We start from the raw sequence: 20819 nt of genomic DNA on the forward strand, positions 1-20819 counted from the left end.
TTTGCTATTTCCTGTCAGCATGTTTCGTTACAGTAACGTTTCGTAGGTTATTACAAACACTACCTACGAGTTAAAGGCTTAGCTTTGAAATACAACGAAATGAAGTACTGAAATAGGTGCAGGTTTGTGTATATATAATCGTTTTCTTACGCTGTACGTGAAGTTAACATTGGATAATATAATTATATACTGAACCGCAAAAGAAACGCGAAACGATAGAGGTTTCTTAAACCACACACTTTAAATCGATCTAATTAACAATCAACACGGAGGATTGCGTTTAAACTTGTCAATTATAGTTAACACATGTTCCGGAATCACATTTAGAGTTCACACAAACAAATTCACCAAAAAATGGTCGCACTAAGATGGTTGCACCTCAAAATCAGTATCGTGTTGGCCTCCATGGGCATCGATGACGGCGTTGCGTGGTTTGTACATGGAATGAATTAGCTGGTTGTTGAAGGCCATAGGCTCTTGGGTCCGTACTCTGCTTAATGCCTGATCGAGTCCAGCCGGAGTTGTCGGCCTTGGTTGAAGGTCATTTTGTCTTCTTTGAATCTCGTCTCACAGGTCTTCTTTTGGACCTAAATCCGGACTGAGTGCAGGCCATTGAAGGGATTGGATGCCATGTTGTCTTAGGGAGTCCAGTGTTGGCCTGGCAGTGGCGTCACGAGCGTTGTCTTGCAGGAAGATGTGATTTCTGCGACGTTCAAAATGTGGTACAACGTGGGGTCTTATGACTTGGTCAGTATAGCGAGCAGCTGTCACGCCATGATGCTTGGACCACCCCACGAGTCTCTTTCAACAATACACGCATTGGAAAACCGTGCCCCATGCCGTCACCATACTCTCACTCTGCCATCGGTTGTCAAAACGAATATCGTCTTTAATAAGAAAAAAGCACAGTTCCCCATTCTCGATAACGTCAATTTCGATGCTGAGTTGCCCATTACAGTCGGTTTGGGCGATTACGAGCGGTGAGGACAGGACGACGACATGGTCTGTGACAGCAGAGGTTTCTTTCGCGCAAACGTCGACGCAATGTATCGGCACTAATGGGTCTCTTGTGTGTCCCAGTGGTCTGGCGAGCTGTTTCCGTGGCTCTGGTGAAGCGATCATGCAGATGATTCAGCACAATCTGTCGGTCTTAACGTTGTGATGTTACTGCAGGTCGCCCACTTCGTGGACGATCTGGGATGCTGTTAGTGGCCTGATACCGTTCATGCAGTCGGTAGAGTGTCCTAACATAAACATTAAAATGATTGGCTACCCTCAGTGCAGCCTGGCAAGCTTGCACTCGTCCCAAGGCTTGGTTCCTCTCATCTCTCGTAAGTCGTGGTATGGCGATTGTGTCAACACAAGAATGATTTCAGGCGAGTTTGGGACTCGCTTTCATTGGTAGGGTTGTCCTGATCTGCAAGTGCATTTTCATTTTCGCGAATGTCATACGGAACCTTTTACCACGTCTGTCTTTTTAGGTACGTTTGGTCGATATGCTTTTTCATTAGTAAACACAAAAACTGTCAATTTGGATTGAAAAACATGTTCACAAAACGGTACAATAACAATAAAAACACCACCTTGTAAGACAAAATTTTGCATTTGTTTTTGAAAATCACGTTTCTTGTACGGTTCAGTATATTTCTATTTTATTGATTGTTTCACGAGAAAGAAGTCAACAAGTAAACACATCACAGTCAGCACAGACATGCATACACAGAGACAGACAGACATACGCACACACACACGCACACGCACAGAGACGCACACACAATCGCGCACACACAAACATACAGGAAGAACGGTTTCGATACTATGCTTCTGTACAATATGTGAAGCTGGAATATTACCGGAGGTCATGTTAAGTTCTTAACCCAACTCACCTGATGTGTTTCCAGGTATAAGGCTCACGGTATCAGTGGGGGTGCCCATGTTAACGCAACTCACCTGATGTGTTTCCAGGTATAAAGCCCACGGTATCAGTTGGGGTGGCCATGTCATCCCAACTCACCTGATGTGTTTCCAGGTATAAAGCCCACGGTATCATTTGGGGTGTCCATGTTAAACCAACTCACCTAATGTGTTTCCAGGTATAAAGCCCACGGTATCAGTGGGGTGTCCATGTTAAACCAACTCACCTGATGTGATTCCAGGTATAAAGCCCACAGTATCATTTGGGGTGTCCATGTTAACCCAACTCACCTAATGTGTTTCCAGGTATAAAGCCCACGGTATCAGTGGGGTGTCCATGTTAACCCAACTCACCTGATGTGTTTCCAGGTATAAAGCCCACAGTATCAGTGGGGTGTCCATTTTAACCCAACTCAACTGATGTGATTCCAGGTATAAAGCCCACGGTATCAGTGGGGGTGGCCATGTTAACCCAACTCACCTGATGTGTTTCCAGGTATAAAGCCCACAGTATCAGTGGGGTGTCCATGTTAACCCAACTCACCTTATGTGATTCCAGGTATAAAGCCCACGGTATCAGTGGGGTGTCCATGTTAACCCAACTCACCTGATGTGATTCCAGGTATAAAGCCCACGGTATCAGTGGGGTGTCCATGTTAACCCAACTCACCTGATGTGATTCCAGGTATAAAGCCCACAGTATCAGTGGGTGTCCATGTTAACCAAACTCACCTTATGTGATTCCAGGTATAAAGCCCACGGTATCAGTGGTGTGTCCATGTTATCCCAACTCACCTGATGTGTTTCCAGGTATAAAGCCCACAGTATCAGTGGGGGTGGCCATGTTAACCAAACTCACCTGATGTGTTTCCAGGTATAAAGCCCTCGGTATCAGTGGTGGGCTAGAGCAGCTGGGCAGCATCAAGTGGGAGCTGGCGCTGTGTCTCTTGGCTTCCTGGATACTCATCTTCGGATGCATTGTAAAGGGAGTCAGGTCAGTCGGAAAGGTGAGCTGACGTACTGTACTAAACAATGACCTTAGCTTCGTTTACACTTTGACTTAAGATTGGTTTAATCACCGACTTACGCATGGCTCAACCTAGGTTTTGATGCATATTTTTACCCAAACTTTATGTTTTACACTTTAGGTTCATTTTAGCCGGTGTCAGATTTCACTCCAGGGTTGTTTGTTGAAGCATATTTTCATGGGAAATTGAAAAGGGCATGGTGTTCGTGCTGACAGGTTGTCATCAGCTACACATCCAATACATACAACTTCCATGAATTGTTGCAAGCAGACACAGGGCGACGGAGGGCTCGGAGATAGGTCACGGCACCTGCTATTACTGCTGCACTATAAACAGAACGCGGTTCGGGGAGACTTAAAGGAACTGATCAGATTCTGGTTTAGTAATATGTCACTTCAAAACTTTGATTCGTCAACAGTCTTTAGGTAACTTACATTTAAACTAAAGTATATATCTGAACCTCAGGATTCAACATCAAACTTCGCGTGTCCACAATATTTAACAAAGGGGTATGTCGACGCGTCGATGTCCACACTGAAATGATACGTTAACCCTGAAATCTGTACACAAAAGAATTCACTGTGAAACAGTTATTCAATTCCAAAGTGTATCACAAACTGAACTAAGCTTTCAGCTCAGTACAAATTACTGTCAGTAGTATAGCAATGGGGAGAAATAGTTGTATAGGTGCACCCTGCCTAGAAGCTTCTATACTGGCTAATTCCACTCTCCCACAGCCACCCAAAAATGAGTGTTTTACACAAAACTTCGATAAGACCACTTTTCGTCTCCCGCCGCAAGTGCATTCCAATTAGAGCTATGCGGGTGCATGGATATAGAAAAAATGCCAGGAACCAAGCTGTCGGGCGATCCGATCTCGTCGTTTGTCCCTTCGGGAAGCGAAGAGGAAGTACCACATATCGCAAGCCAGATATACACGAATTCCAGATCGTATAGACCCCGAGCCACAGATGATGAGAACTCCCAACATGGCAGAGGTCTTCGAGACCCTGCTGGAGAAGTGTCGCCATGTGCTGCTTTCCGATCGAGAGAAGCAATCGGGACACACCTTCTACGAGCGCTACCAGATCCCTTGCCAGTGTGCTTTCGTCCATTCGTAGAAGGCGGGTAAAATAGCTGATTTCGTCTACATCTACCCACCCCACCAATTTCGATCCGCAGCATGCAAACTCCGAAATCGTTCTCGACGACGACTACTGCCGGGAATCCAAGGACAGACACAACCGATGCACTGACTGGCTCGCCGCTCTATCGGAACTCCCCTATCTCTTCGGACACGACAACTCTAGATGGAAGTGTGGCATCATCGACCACTGCGTCGACAGCAAGAAATGCTTTCTTTGGAAAAAGAAAGCGATAGACTACACATCCCAGGAGCGACTCCCACTTGAGGTTCCGGAAGAAATCTCGATCGACGGCTGTTTCTCGAACATAGAGAACCTGTATGACGATGACTGTGCTTTCTGGAGCATATGGTACACACTCCTCCTCGACAAATTGGTGGACAATTGCCCGTGCAAGAAGAAAGATTCTTGTCTCTTCAGACAGGTAGTGGGAAAAGCAGAGCTACCACAGGGACAGAACAATATTTGGCATACCCCTTTGCCCAACCTACGGCAGACCCAAGGATATGGAAGTGGCAGACCCTCCGTGCAGCGAACACCGAAAAGCGCCAGACGTTCCGGAAGGAATCTACACGTACAAAAAGTTTGCCGTAGCGAAATACGAAGGGAAGAACCGACTGTTGCTGCTTCTCGATTCGCCAACTGGAGAAACGATTCCAGTCTACGGCTACAATATAAGAGAAATGATTCAAGACGCCGGCGGAATAGAACGCCTATGGTTGGTGGGTGGACCGTTTCTGTGCAGGCTCGGCAAAATCTGCCACTCACCCATATCGAAAAGTAAAGATGATCGAGAAGTTCGAGTTGCTGCTCCCAGACTTTGGGCAGGAATAGCTTCATCTGGGAGAGGATTGGGAGAGGATGATTCCCATATACACATATGGAAAGTACGGGATATATATATACCCAGGGAAAAACAACCATGCCACCAAGAAGAGATTTGTCTTCGGACCAGATCCAAGAAATACGCTCCCTTCGTGGTGTGCTCCCGGCAAACGAAGTCAAAAAGAGCTTCGGTATTATGTCCACAAGGCTGTACGAGCTATGGCGAGATCCTGCTGCAGAACCCTCTTGCCTGCCGACGAGATAGCACCAAATCCGATGTCGCCTTATCCGACAGCCGTATTGTCTGCTGCAGAACCGTTGACCATCTTGCCCGCTAGAGAGACAGCTCCAAATCCGACCTTGCAGGACTTCTACGATTGTCTGGGGAAGATCAAGGCTCATGTGGAGCAAAACACGACGCTGTTGTCGGCTCATGTGGAGCAAACTGCGACGATGTTGTCAGCCCATGTGGAACAAAACGTGATGATGTTGTTGGCTCGTGTGGGGCAAACCACGAATTTGTAGGTCGACATCTTGTCTAGTGTGGACAAAGACAACGACGATTCCCCACTCGAAGAACTCCAGCAGGAAATAGAAAACGTCGAGGAGGAGCAAGAAGAGACCCATCTGGGTATCCAGAAGGTGCAGCAGATGCTAGAATCGATGTAAAAGTGGACCTACCTTTCGATAGTTGCCGTGTTTCCCTGGAAGGTCGTCTACAAGACCTGGAAGCACAGCACGCCATCGGCTGATAGACCATTCGACAGACAGGCCAACGAAACCCGAGATTCAACCATGTGCTCATCGCTTTCTCAAGTCAACGAAGGTTGTGTACAGTGTTTAGTGAACCGTGGATTTTCAACAGTAGTCTTTCAACGCGGCCGTGATGTCGCGTGGACCAAGCAGTATGTCATCGTCATTTTACCAACGTTTCACTATTTTGAATTTTGCCAGGTTCTTTTACTGGGTGAGGTAAAGGGTTATGTCTGGTGCCAATTTCTTACCTGGTCTGTGGGCCAAACAATAATATACACCCGTGCATTAATTTAGCACAACCCTATATTGAAAATACTATGTGATGCTACAGAAAAGTTAGGGCATAGCCATCAATTTAATCAACCTGTAGTTAAAGAAGAAGCTTTTATCTACAGACAGTTTTACAAATACCATAACCTATTCTATTCTTTATGAAAGAATATGTTGCTAAAAATGTGATGGGACTGAATTTTTGTGATGTGTAAAATGTTTGCAGAGTACCGACTGAGTGCTGGTGATTCTTGCATGTACAAGGGCGCAGATTTAAAGTATAAGACAAGCAACATGTTCTGAATAGTGTGAATGGGGCTGTTTCCTTGGAATACAGACTGACAGATATTGTTCCATCTATCGCAGGCTGTCTACGTGACTGCCACACTTCCCTACATCATCCTCACCATCCTCCTTGTCCGTGGCTTGACGTTACCTGGAGGACCTTCTGGCGCCATGTTCTACCTTACTCCGGACTTCAGCAAACTGCTGGAAATACAGGTGGGTGATGCACACATAATAAAGCTCACTGTTACATCAACGTCAGTTCTATTTTAATAAAGGGTCCTGTGGTCATTATGCTTAAGGCAAGTATGGCATGGTCATTTCTGTACAATTTCTTAAACTCATTAAGACTGGGGACAGGGCAGTGGCGAGATCGTTGCCATATTCAGACTGTGTAACAAGAGTACTTAGGAAGCTCCTCGAGTATCCGTATCGTCCAGCTTAGTAAAGCCATTTCTGGAACCAGCTGTCTGTAAGATCGTTATTTTCACCCAGGATATCCAGTCCTGGTCTACCCTGGAAGCTGGACCTCTATTGCTGCTGGGCGGATATTATTATCACTGGCTGTATTCACGTTGCCATTACCGCTGTTATTCCAGTATAAATGTTCCGCCGCTGAATTATAACTGTCACTCTATTTCTAACTGCCACTGAATACACTTTATATGTGTATATTGCTCTTCCAAGTGTGTCTTCATGTTACGTTGATAATTAGAGGGAACGTAACACGACCCCTGCATCAGTACTATCGGTTATCTCAATATACATGTACACACACGACGTAGCATTATGTATTTCCGTTTGCAACTTAAGTATGTCAACATCACTGACATTTTCACTGCCTTTATTGTCACCTTCAAAGAACTCGTCCTCTATATGGTTTCACCCTCTGGAAAATATTCTAACAATTCTGTTGGTGACATATTCTGTGGTTGATCCTCTCGTGGTAGAATGCCTCTACAGAGAATAGTTAAGTTATCTGTTACCGTTATACTTGAGTTTGTTTTTATAGGTTTGTGTAATTCAGTCCTGGTTTAGAGGTACTTCAACGTTGGACGCCGAGTCGATAGACACTGAAGACATCATCACTGAAATGTCTTGTTGTACAATTCTGTTCAATATGTCTGGGATGTTGGTGTTGCAATCAGTGTGCTTTTCACCTGTGTCCCCTGTCACCTGACAGAGAATACGTCCCCTCTGTCAATGCTGTCAGTGCCCACTAGGCATCTCTCAGTCGTGGTAATTACATATTGTACTCAGAATTCATGCTTTACCTGATCATCGAGGAGATAAGGACAAACGTCAAGGATGAACAACTTCTATATTCAGTTGATGCGACCATAATCTGTATCGAAATATGCATAACCTGAATGCAGAAGTTGTTCATCTTTAAAGTTGGTCCTTATCTGACTCTCCAACTTCTAAACATGCCTCTCAAAGCAGTTAAATATCGAGGACACGTTTCACGCAGTGGTGTTTCTTTCAAATGATGTCTTTGCCCTCTTCTTTAATGTCATTGGTCCTTGATAAGTTTCTATGTCGTTAGCACACAACATTCCATGTTGTACTTCCCATCACCGGATTTCCACTCATGACTCGTCGTCACTTGTGTAAACAATTTCAAAGACATGCTGTTTCGGTAAATATGGATAGAAGTTAAACATTTCACATGCGTTCAAAACAGGTAAGTTCAGGTAAACACCATTGGATTTACAATAAGTGTGAAGTGTATATCAGACCAGTCGACTGTGAGTTGATATCCTCGCCTTGTTTGTCAGGTGGATTTCCTGGGTGCCTTTCGATTAGGCGAATCCAGTTCTTGTTGTGTAGACTTCTATTTCTTCTCTTGTTTTCTTTTGTCAAACCCGCATTACGGCATCACGGGTGTTCATTTTGGCAGGACGTATCAACGTCACCAGGGATACAATATAGAATATTAGGCGTCAACGGGGTCTGCTAATTGATGTGGCAGTTGGGAGAGTCCCTGGTTAATAGTAGTGTATGTGGTTTTGGGCAGAACCGTGTGCACCATATATATAAATTAGGTACTATACTCTACAACACTGTACTGTATTGTATTGTACCAGCTGTACTGTACTGTACTGTAGTGAACTATGTTTCAGTGCACTGTCGTTTTGTGGCAGGTGTTGCCTACATATTGCTGTCGCAAAGTAAAATTTTCATTAAGGGCAAATTATAGCACGCGAATTTAATAATTTCATGTACCTCAATTTTCATTCAGTTACTTTGGCCAGTTCAAGCAGCAGAAACACCGTTTGTAGCACATGACACTTCAACGTTTTCATTTATCGGTAATGTCATTATTCGTTTCATACAATTTATTACAAATGTATTCCAGTGACAAATGCTTCGGTTCATGTCCATATATCATATATTTATGAAATTATCTATCGTATATGTAATGCCATTCTCACACAATAATATGGTACTAATATAGCTCAATAAATGTTAAAAGGATGTGCTTTATTAGAAACACACTCAGAATAACCGGAAGTTTGTTCAACAAACATGATTACATTGAATTCCATTTTACTATAAATTGCGTTTCTAAGATTAATATTACCGATTATAATAAATAGTAAACCTTTGTATCAGAACATCACAGATTACTGCATCACTGGACACACCTGTTACTTATTATCAGAAACTGACTACTCAATACACGTGGGTCTTTTAAAAAGATGCTGACTTTCACAACATTATGTACTTACATACCCATACACCACTGTCACATACATGTCACATATACATCACTGTCACATACATACCCATACATCACTGTCACATACATACCCATACATCACTGTCACATACATCACATCACTGTCACATACACATACATGTCACATACATACATCACTGTCACATACATCACTGTCACATACATCACTGTCACATACATCACTGTCACATACATACCTATACATCACTGTCATCACTGTCACATACATCACTGTCACATACATACTGTCACATACTCATACATACATACACATGTCACATACATCACTGTCACATACATCACTGTCACATACATACCCATACATCACTGTCACATACATACCCATACATCACTGTCATACATACATACATCACATGTCACATCATACACATTGTCACATACATACCCATACATCACTGTCACATACATACCCATACATCACTGTCACATACATACCCATACATCACTGTCACATACATACCCATACATCACTGTCACATACATCACTGTCACATACATACCCATACATCACTGTCACATACATACCCATATACATCACTGTCACATACATACATCACATGTCACATACATCACTGTCACATACATACACTGTCACATACATACCCATACATCACTGTCACATACATCACTGTCACATACATCACTGTCACATACATACCCACGTCACATACATACCACATACATCACTGTCACATACATACTGTCACATACATCACTGTCACACATCATGTCACATACATCACTGTCACGTACATCATTGTCACGTACATCACTGTCACTGTCACATACATCACTGTCACATACATCACTGTCACATACATCATTGTCACATACATCACTGTCACATACATCACTGTCACATACGTCACTGTCACGTACATCACTGTCACGTACATCATTGTCACGTACATCACTGTCATGTACATCACTGTCACGTTCATCACTTTCACGTACATCACTCTCACATACATCATTGTCACATACATCACTGTCACGTACATCACTGTCACGTACATCACTCTCACATACATCATTGTCACATACATCAATGCCACGTAGATCACTGTCACGTACAACACTGTCACATACATCACTGTCACGTACATCATTGTCACTTACATCACTGTCACGTACATCATTGTCACGTACATCACTGTCACGTGCATCACTGTCACGTACATCACTGTCACATACATCACTGTCACATACATCACTGTCACATACATCACTGTCACGTACATCATTGTCAGTTACATCATTGTCACGTACATCATTGTCACGTACATCACTGTCACGTACATCACTGTCATGTACATCACTGTCACGTACATCACTGTCACGCACATCACTGTACATCACACATACATACCACTATCTTTTCGTGATTTTAACTAAACAGGACTTCCTTGTGTAAAGTGACATCTTATATTAGACCAATCAGCGTTACTCGATTAATTCAGAATATACGAAAAATGATGAAAAATGATGACCACATTACAGACCTTTGTTAGATTTGTTTACAGCCACCTTACAGTATGCCCTTTTTACATGATCTGCGTAAATGTGACTGCTAAATGATTAAGTGAACTTCAAACTTTGATACGTCCATTTCATTGTTTGCACACATTAGGGAAATATTGTTCCCTTGTGTGGTGAAAATGACTCCCTGCTCTGCTGCAGGTGTGGCTGGAGGCCTGTCTCCAGGTGTTCTACTCGCTCGGCCCAGCATGGGGAGGTCTCATCACCATGGCAAGCTACAACGGGTTCAACACCAACTGTCTCAGGTAATCATTGAACTCGTAGAGTTCCAAACATCAAACCCTACGAAAAGCCTTACGTCTGACACATTGGTTCCACATGAACAGTATCCTTGGCACTGACTACTTCGTGAAAGGTCTTACTCCTCACCCATTAGTTCTGCAAAACCAATATCCGGGTGCAAGATTATTCCATGAAAGGTCTATTTCTGACATATTTGTTCTATTTGACCAATAGTCATGTCCCAGAAAAATATCGTTTTTTCTAATGATATAGAAACTCATCAATACCAGTTCCGAGTATCATATTATTATGTAAACAATGACACGTTTACTCAACTGTTACTCGGGGACAGTAGCCGTGGATTAATGTTTGCTCTGGTCTTGTGTTCTGTGTCCTGATGAAAAGACTTATTGCACTTTCCAAACTTCCAAATATATGGTGATTCGATGTCTCTCTTCAATTCTAAATTAGCTAATCATTTGAGGATGAATATTGCGTCGAATAAGTGCCAAAGTGCTGTCATCGAACAGTGTAAAACCGTTGTTGCAGGTGGCTGTTTACTGCCACTCTCCGTGGAGGCACGGACGCGACTGTTCTAGAGTTTAAGCCGGGAGACCTTTACCTCTTTTCAAAGGCAATACTGTTGCCTACTCCTATGACAAAATCTTCAGATACTTAAACATGAAAAGTAAAGTCCATTTCAGACTGGATATACAGTACAATTTGTTAGATTGCAGTATAATCTGACATGTTTTGAATCGATATAAATAATCAATAAGAGAAACAATGAAAAACATACAACCTTGTATTTGTTTGGTATAAACTACAGTATATAGACCCAGGCACTACTGGGGAGTCAGCGGGGACCATGTGCGATGCTGCGATGCACCAGGTACGTCTGGGGCATATTACGATCGGGACATGTACTACTGAGGAACATGTGTCCCAATTACTAAGGGGAAATGTGTCACAGGTACTATTGGGAATATGTGTTTCCATTGCAATGGGGACAAGTTTCCCAAGAAATATTGGGAATATGTATTCCAAGTACTAAGGCAGAGATGTGTCCCGGGTCCTAGTTCGAAGCTGTGCCATAAACCAGAATAAAACTGTAATATTGTTAAAAACAGGGTTAAACCCTACCCACCCCTTCACTCACTCACTATCCGTGAAGATCCGGCTAGAATTGTTTTTCACCAGCCCATGCTTGTCGTAAGAGGCGACTAACGGGATCGAGTGGTCAGGCTCGCTGACTTGGTTGACGCATGGAATCGTTTCCCAGTTGCGTAGATCGATGCTCATGTTGTTGATCATTGGATTGTCTGTTCCAGACTCGATTATTTACAGACCGCCACTGGAATATTTCTGAGTGCGACGTCAAACAACAAGCCAACCAATCACTCACTCACTCACAAACAATACTGCGATATTTTCATTGTCTCCTTACAATACAGGTAGACGTCCATGATATTTTCAAAATTAACCTAATGAAATAGACTCCTGTCATGGGACTCGTTATTGGAACTTGATATATGCATTTAGCTGTAAATGAAACACACCTGTTACACTTTGGGTGCCAGCTGAGGTAATTACTGTTAGTACAATAGCATATAGTAACGTCAAACGTTACATTAAGATGTAGAATCAATGAAAAAGGGAAGGGATGCATATGTATATAAAATCATTGCTTTCAAAATTTGATTAATTATTTAAGATCGCCTGATACCAAAACACTTCATCTAACAAAGGGTATAGTGATGACAAGACTTTATTGGTGATCAACTTCTTTAGTTTGACAATGGCGACGTTTCGGTATAGATTCTTATAGGTTCTTATTCTTATTCCAAACGTCGCCATTGTCAAACCATACTCATGCCAATAATGGTTGTCACCCCCCCTCCCCACCCCAACCCCACACACAGTCACCCCATACCCCTTCTCCAATGAAAAAATTTGAAGGGGGTGACAACCATTATTGGCATGAGTATATATGCTGAACTACGGATTATTATGACACATACCACAAATGTTGCATTTAAATTGTCTGTCTCAAATTAAATTGATATATTGTTTTTGCCATGAGCAAATATGTCATTTGGGAAATAATTTTTATTAGACAAATTATTGTATAGTATCTAAACACAAGTGTCCTCAAAAAAGATTTTGCATTTTCAACCTATAATATGATACTGAGATTCATTCAATCATATGTTTACGGTTCGACAGTTGCGACGAGTAATTTCTTTGAGAGTCATATAAAAGTTGGAATACGAAGTAAGGGTTAGAAATATGATTTCTATATATATTATGAGAAGCGACGTTTCGGTGTAGATGCTGTAGAACACCCTGATCAAGCTTAAGATGCATTTTGAGATTTTACGTGCGCTTTCCGACATGATGCGTATTTCACACACAGGCAGTTGGGATCGTACACCGGACTCTGCTAGAGATTTTTTCCAAAAATGGAAATAGTGTAATTATGCTATTAAAGTCTATTACCACGAATACCTAAGGTATCAGAACATCTTTTTCATCTCTAGCCTTGATAGTCCCATGTTGGAGTTTCGTCAGGGTTACCCTGGCATGGCGGTCACCCCAAGCTGCCAGTATAGCCCACTTCCACGTTCATTCATTTCCACACGGTGGAGTTTTTCACACCTAGATTTAGTCATTTTCTACAACCAATATAATTGCTAAATGCCGTTCAAAACTTCAATATCATTGTTTTTCTTATATTTTTGATCGAATCTTTACCGTGTTTACATCGTGTTATGTTATTAGATGGTAATGCCTATCTATTGACAGATTCTTGTTAACAGATCTAACAGCAAGCTCTCATCATTCTCAATGAATGGTGCAACCTTTGTCACGTTACGTCAATATGCAAGTGAGTCACCACGCCCCTCAATGGCTGGGTTATGTGTCATGTATGGGTGTAACGATGATTACACAATGCCATTTCGAAAGTGGTCAAATGTAACGTATGTTATAATTGGGATTACACATTCGTAGTAAAGTACAGATTCTAGTACTTTTGTTGGGTTGAGCCCCATCCGGGATTTGAAACCACGCCCTCAGAGTCAGGCACCTAATCGCGGTTGCTGAGCGTGTTAGGCGGCTGACTTTGTGTGCTGGCGGTTCGGTGCCTGGTCTGAGGGTGTGGGTTCGAATCCCGGACGGGGCTCAACCCAACAAAAGTACTAGAATTTGTACTTTACTAAGACAGTGTAATCCCAAATAAAACGGGTGGAACGATGTATGCAGTTTGGCTAGACACAATAACATACCATATATCCATTCCACACCAGAACTTCCTTCCAAGACGGGATCATTTCCATCACCCTACTACATAAGGCCTGCTCATTCCTGTAATGTGATTGTAAGGACATTTGTAAGGTCATTCCGTTTAAAGGAATTGATTCCTGGCACCATACTGGGGACAGAATACTCTGAAAATGTCAAAAAGAGGCATGACTATTAAAAAGTTTAAGGCAATTAAGAGGATGAAACTATGATGCCCTGTAACTTATGCATAGCAGTTATCTGCATGTACTGTACATCGTTACACCCTCACTGTATCTAGTACTCAAAACTAGTTAAAGGGCAACCAATCTCATGGCAATAGTTAAGCTGTCAGTGACATATTAACTATAGTCACATGAAAAGCTCGTGTGTTCCTTAATTTCTTTTGGGGAGTATATTTTAATGAAATGTATTGCTTATATTATGCATGTTTCTGCAAGCAAAGCGGCCGTGTGTCTGTAAAGCGCCCTGCTGGCCCCGGCTCATCAGGTCAAGCCGAGGTAATGGGACATGATGACGACACCTTATCTTACTGTCTATCATCGCCTCTGTTACATGCCCATTGGTGTATTTTCCTTCACAAATCTACATTTCAAACATGAACCGATAACCCAATATATCCTCACACAAATTACCCAGCCACAGATCACATTTGACAAACTATTGAAGGAATGTGTGTGATGGTTAAATGGACATAATCCAATATGAGAACAGATCCTTCAGTTTTCAACTTGATGCAAAACAAAAACAATATATTTTGCTTTGTAATTTCGTATCATCGGTTTAGCTAGTAATTCAATCTTAAACTAACCTGTACAGGATTATCATATGTATTCTCTATAACGTCGAGTACTTTTTGTTGTGAAGGAATGCCGTCATCTGTACGTTCGTGAGTGAGGGAACCAGCCTGTTTGCAGGCCTGGTGATCTTCTCCATCCTTGGATTCATGGCGCAGGAGGCTAACATCCCCATCAGCGATGTGGTGTCCTCGGGTACGTGCTGAATTACTTCACAAGGAAATTACGAGCTAACAATGTACTCTAATAGATCATGAAAGTATAACAGGCATATTCAAGAAAAGTCACAGAGAGCAGCCAAACCATGGACCATACACACACATTAAATAAATATAACTGCATTGATAACTTGCAACTAGAAGTCACAATCCCCATAAACTGTAAAACAGACATAACGCACTCAGCATGTTCATTGAAACCAAACAAAGAAATTAAGCAGGTGGCAAGAACCGAGCACCCAATGGATGCTTTGTTGCGGCCTCCGTTGAAAATGTGCCGAGTTTTAATCATTTCAATGCACATTTTATACACGTTTTAACTTTTTGCGACTATTTCCATTTGAATTGTGTATATTATCGACAGTTCGGTTGCTCTCTGCAGGCTTTCATTAGTAGATCAATATTAGCTGATCAAAGTTATCACCATATATCCTGAAAAAAGGTCTTTGTCCTAATCCCCACTATTATAAGTATTCTCTGGGGCAGGGTGAGTTTAAGCTAAGAGTTAAAGCACAACAGCATATCAGTTACAAGTACACTCCCGGAATACTCATCAATACCAGTCTAAGATTTTAACTCAGCTTTGTGGATCTTTGTTTGAGGTCAACAGACAACACATGCTACACTAAACGGTTATTGTGCAGTATGACGTCACACCCAAAAACAGTTCGTAATCCTGAGTCGGTTCGTTTTATTTCTTAAAGGTCCAGGACTTGGATTTGTGATCTACCCAGAAGCCTTGGCTCAACTTCCGCTTCCGCAACTGTGGAGTTTCATCTTCTTTGTTATGCTGATTTTGTTGGGGCTTGATTCTCTGGTGAGAAAACCATTCAGTTTGTTTGTACAGGCACTGCTTCTGTGTATAATGCTATGGATGGATAAATGCTTACAGTAGTGATATTAAATAAAATATTTAAATATCTGTCATACTTTCAAAAGGTTTTGATAGATATAGGGACATGAACGGTCTACGTGATCAGAGTAGAGATGGGTTACCGGAAGGTGTAACCGCCCTTGACTGGATTTGGAACCGAAACTGTCTGTTTCAAACCGCAACAACATTAGAGAAGCACACTATATATAGAGTTAAAGGCCAAATTGTGTGACTGAAAAAACATACGAACACGGCCTAATATACAATTCAGCGCATGTACAAGTGATTCTTTGAACTGACATATCACTTACTTAGAAGCGTTTAAAGTGATTTATCGTAATGTGATGTGTAATCCCATATGCAATGCGTGTTTACCTTAAATATGTATGATAATTACCAAAACCTTTAAGAACCAAATATTTTCTAAGGCATGTTACATCGGTTTGCTAGTTCTCTATGGTGGAAACTGTGGTATCGGCCATCTTGGATGAGTACCCCTGGCTGCTGAAATGGCGAGTCGTCGTTACCCTTGGTTACTGTGTTCTGTCCTTTCTGCCGGGGCTACTGTTCACCACTGAGGTTTGTAGTAGAGCACATTCAGTCTGAATAATTATGTTACATCATATATAGTTACATCTATCTGTTGAAGCAATCAGGCGTGTTGGTATTCCCGGTCAGAATATATTGCCAGCAGCCAATGCAGATCGTAAGAAGCGACCATGTCGTTTTGGATGGTGCTACACTGTGACCTGTTTAATGGCATGTCCTTGCGTGGATCGTTGGATTGTGTGGTCCACAATCGAATACAGGCCGCCATGTAGCTGGAATATTGCAACAGCCAGACCTAAAACCACCAGGACAATGTAGTAATTTGTATACATAAAGCTGGCCTCTGTTTTTCAGGGTGGAATGTATATTTTCCAACTGATGGACTGGTACTTCGTCGTCATATGCCTAATCTTCTACGGGTTTCTGGAGTGCATCATTCTCGGCTGGATATATGGTACGTGAAGGAAATAACTTGATATTATCATGTTGATGATTGTTAATACAAATGATAACAACTGACAGGATAGATTGCTATATCGTCCATGTATGTCGCAAAATATGACATTACCTCGTGTTTGGTGGAAACTGGTTCTAAATGAAATGGACAAGGCCCTTTCAGTAATCAAGAAATACAACAAGTTACGTGATAGTTATGACCGACACTTGACCACTGTAATGTATTTTAATGATGATTCGTAAGAGCACACGACTGATTCTGTATATTTAACCGAAGCTGGCATGAAGGACCATGAGTTTTCACTGTTCAAGCAAACACGAAGTCAAAGATTTTATCAAAAAAGCTGACGTATGAATCTTAACTTCATTATACATCAAAGGCGACATTTGGGGTCGAATTCTGATTCTTTCAGGAATCACGTGATCAAGAACTGGATAGGACAGAATTACACTGTAAAGGGGTCTATATTCAGTGATTAACAAAAACAAGACAACAAAGGGTGACAGAGTAATCATAGAAATGAAGCCTGAAAAAGAGTTCCAGGTGATGAAACCTGACAAAGTGATCATGATGGTGCGGTTCAGCCTGGCAAAGTGATGGTGCGTTTCAGCCTGGCAAAGTGATGACAGTGATGAAGCCTTTTGAAGTGATGCTACCGATGAAGCCCGACAAAGTCATGTTAGGGACGAAGGCTCACAAACTGATGAGAGTTATCAGTCAATCCCAGTATGTTGTACAATATCTCATGCAAACACTGTTTACACTTTAACCTTGTTTACCCAGGCTTGTTTGTTTATTTCAGGTGTGGACCGTCTGAGTGCAGACATTGAACTGATGCTTGGAAGACCTGCTCCGTTGTTCTTCAAGATAACCTGGTGTTACATCACACCGGCAATGCTCCTGGTAGGATCCAAACCGTTTACATTTACATTGTTGTTAATGTGCCCTTGTAATACGTAGATCGCTGGTCAACAGTCCTAACCTGGAATCTCACCAGCGTGTTTACTAAGTAAGGACTTGTATATAGAAGTTCCGATGTGAGCTGGAATTGTATCCAATCAGCTAAGTCTTGACAGTAACCCCCGTGTCTATGATTGATCAATGTGCTGGTAGACTTCAGTGAGTGAAATCACAGTTGCATTTTTCTTCAACATGTGAAAATAAAGGACACTCCGATTCCGGAAAGTGATACAAATATGTCTTGTACATTTACCTTACGACAATAAGCTGTCCGTCGATTGCGAGTTAGAAACAACAGTCATTTCCATCACATCGATGCTTTAATATTAATGATGATATTTGTTGTTCCAGGTGACATTTATTTTCACCCTGGCTCAGTACCAGTCACCGACATACGGGAAATACGTCTACCCCGACTACGCAGCCACCATCGGTTGGTGTGCAGCAAGCGTCCCGGGAATTCCATTGGTTGTGATGATGTTCAAGGCCATCTACAAGGAGGAAGGGAGTCTGCTGCAGGTAGGGATGAATGTGAACCTAACTTACCATAGTACTAAATCAAACCAGTTTAAAAGCCAAAAGGCATGGGTTTTGTAGTAAACGGTACTGAAGCTGTCAATATCAAACATTAAGAATGACCGTCAAACAGCAACCGCTATGGGTATGACTGAAACCCGAATTGAGGTGTGAGAGCGAAAACAAACCTTCAGCATATTGGACAATGGGCTCACACATCTAAAGTCGCTCATGTTCAATTTGATGTGACATCTATAGCTGCGAATGCCACCCCCTGGGACAAGACATGCAAATGCTCTCTGGCGCATGGAGCAATTCTGATGACGTGGTGGTTGTGTGGCCATTTGTCTTGGATCAGGTCTTTTCGGCTGTCTGGAGGATTTAGTTGCTGTGGGCAACCCAGGGGTGTTCTATGGGGAATTCGGTAGGCCATGTCGTATGGGATCTATCGGTGTAAAAGACACCACCTGTCAGCATTTGTAGAAATCGTGGGACAAAATGGTACGAATAGCAAACTGCATCGGACATCATATATGGCACCGATGGTAACTCGTATGACGATATATTCAGTCCTATTTTCGAAAGTATCATCTACTACAGATTGTTAAATGAATGCTCTTGCACCATGTTCCAGAGATTCCAAAAGTCCTTGAAACCTGACAGCTCCTGGGGTCCATCTAAGTCGTCATTGAAGGACTTTTACGTCGATAAAAACAGCGAAGCCACTACTCTGAGAGAAACTTTCATTTCATCCGTGTCTTGTAAATCTTAGACAGGTATCTATATATTTGGTGAGATCCATGTTATTCATCTTGTTTGTTAACTTCCTTCCATGTGATTGGAATTCATGCTGGACATCTATTTTCTGGTGTTGTTCATAGATCAATATCCTTCCGTTTATTGGCTTCATCACCTGTGTTATTTGTTGTTCTTAGTCCCCACCTGGCCTCATCCAATTATGTGCCACGTGGTATTCAATTACACGCTGTTGGTAATGTTAATCTGCTGGTTGTCATAACATGCTACGTAGATATACGTGTCATCATTTGGTTGTACTCACCTACTCACCTTTAGCTTGATAACGGTCGAAGAATCTTCACCGAACCGTCGCTCTATGCAATTAAGAAGTTGTCATCCATAAAGTTGTGGGCTTCACTATTGATAATGCTGCTGGTTATGCCTTTACAATGTTTGATATCATAACCCAAATCCTGTGAAGACAAGGGTCAAGCCATTAGGCACTGAGGTTTGTTCTTAATGTTATAAAGAAGAGTCAGTGTACGCTTGGAAAGGGAAGTAGTTGGAAGGTACACTTCAATCTGTCCAAGAGTAGGTGCTCGAATTGTCAAAATTAAACCGATGTAACTTGGACAATACTTTAGCTTCAGGTATATCGATTATATGTTGTATTTCAATAACAATCAAATACTAGTTCCCACTGACTTACCCACCCGTATTTACAATAAAGAATATAAGTGAGACTGCGTCTTGTGTTTGATTTACATTTAGATTTATATCGACAACACTCAACAATGCCGTGACGGATGGTTCAAGTTTCTCCTTTTATGCAGAGCAATATGCAGTCAGATGTTGGCTTCGTGGTTTACATTTAAACACATTTGAGGTACATTGGAGCATGCTCTGTTCCCGAGGATTTCAAAGAGCAATAGAATCTTGTTCAGACGTTGTTGGATCCAAGGCCTCAGCAAAGCTTTCAAACCAGTTTTGTGGTAGTTTTGTGTGGAGAATATTTGACAATATTAAGCATCATTGGCACTAAAGATGTCCGATGCAATTCCCTAGTGTGACCTGCAATTCCCTAGTTAGACACTTTCTCGTGTGTTTGTTTCAGGTTTTTGGTTAGGACGGGTCCGGTGGGGCAGGATACCACCTTTTGGCAAACACCTGGTGTCATTACAAGTTGACAGTTGAAACATATAGTCATGACAGTATAAGGGGAGCAGAAGGGGAGTAGAATAAAGTACGGCCAAACAGTTCCGAAAAGGTGGGGGAAAAGCAAAATCGCAAACACGTATGAGCAAACACCAACATGGTATGATCATGTATTATAGCTAAAATACATGGAATTATCATGAAACGGCCCTCCCATTATCAGAAATTTGCGGCCGCTGCAAATGATATTGGAACGCTCAACCTTAACGACGGGCCACTATCAGTTCTGTTGTCCAGTGACGTAATAGTGGGTGTGTGGGCTTACGGTTCATTCGACATTGGCTTTGGACTGGCAGATATTCTGGGTCAAACAAGTCAAAGCAACCCGAATTGCCGCTTAAAATAGCGGTAATATTGGTTTTCTTGCTGGTGCTAACCTTAACAATTGCACTATTAACGTTGTAGTTTGATCAAAACCGAACACTGACATAGTTTGACATGTTG

The 20819-nt window shown here is 42.1% G+C and overlaps 1 protein-coding gene across 1 annotated transcript in view; it reads left to right on the forward strand.

Annotated features, from left to right (window-relative positions):
- Positions 1-19903, forward strand: part of LOC124253877 (sodium- and chloride-dependent glycine transporter 1-like) — a 161736-nt gene extending 141833 nt beyond the window's left edge. Inside the window, exons 5-14 of the mRNA XM_046687732.1 lie at positions 2789-2921; positions 6305-6439; positions 10668-10771; positions 14919-15043; positions 15771-15883; positions 16391-16519; positions 16844-16943; positions 17749-17849; positions 18258-18425; positions 19057-19903. Of these exons, the coding sequence (XP_046543688.1) occupies positions 2789-2921; positions 6305-6439; positions 10668-10771; positions 14919-15043; positions 15771-15883; positions 16391-16519; positions 16844-16943; positions 17749-17849; positions 18258-18425; positions 19057-19194 (1246 nt within the window). The 3' untranslated portion in view covers positions 19195-19903. The remainder of the gene's footprint in view (positions 1-2788; positions 2922-6304; positions 6440-10667; positions 10772-14918; positions 15044-15770; positions 15884-16390; positions 16520-16843; positions 16944-17748; positions 17850-18257; positions 18426-19056) is intronic.
- The last annotated feature ends 916 nt before the right edge of the window (positions 19904-20819 follow it).

The sequence above is a fragment of the Haliotis rubra genome, unplaced genomic scaffold, assembly GCF_003918875.1.
Source record: "Haliotis rubra isolate DU_JTF1 unplaced genomic scaffold, ASM391887v1 Scf557, whole genome shotgun sequence".
NCBI lineage: Eukaryota > Metazoa > Mollusca > Gastropoda > Lepetellida > Haliotidae > Haliotis > Haliotis rubra.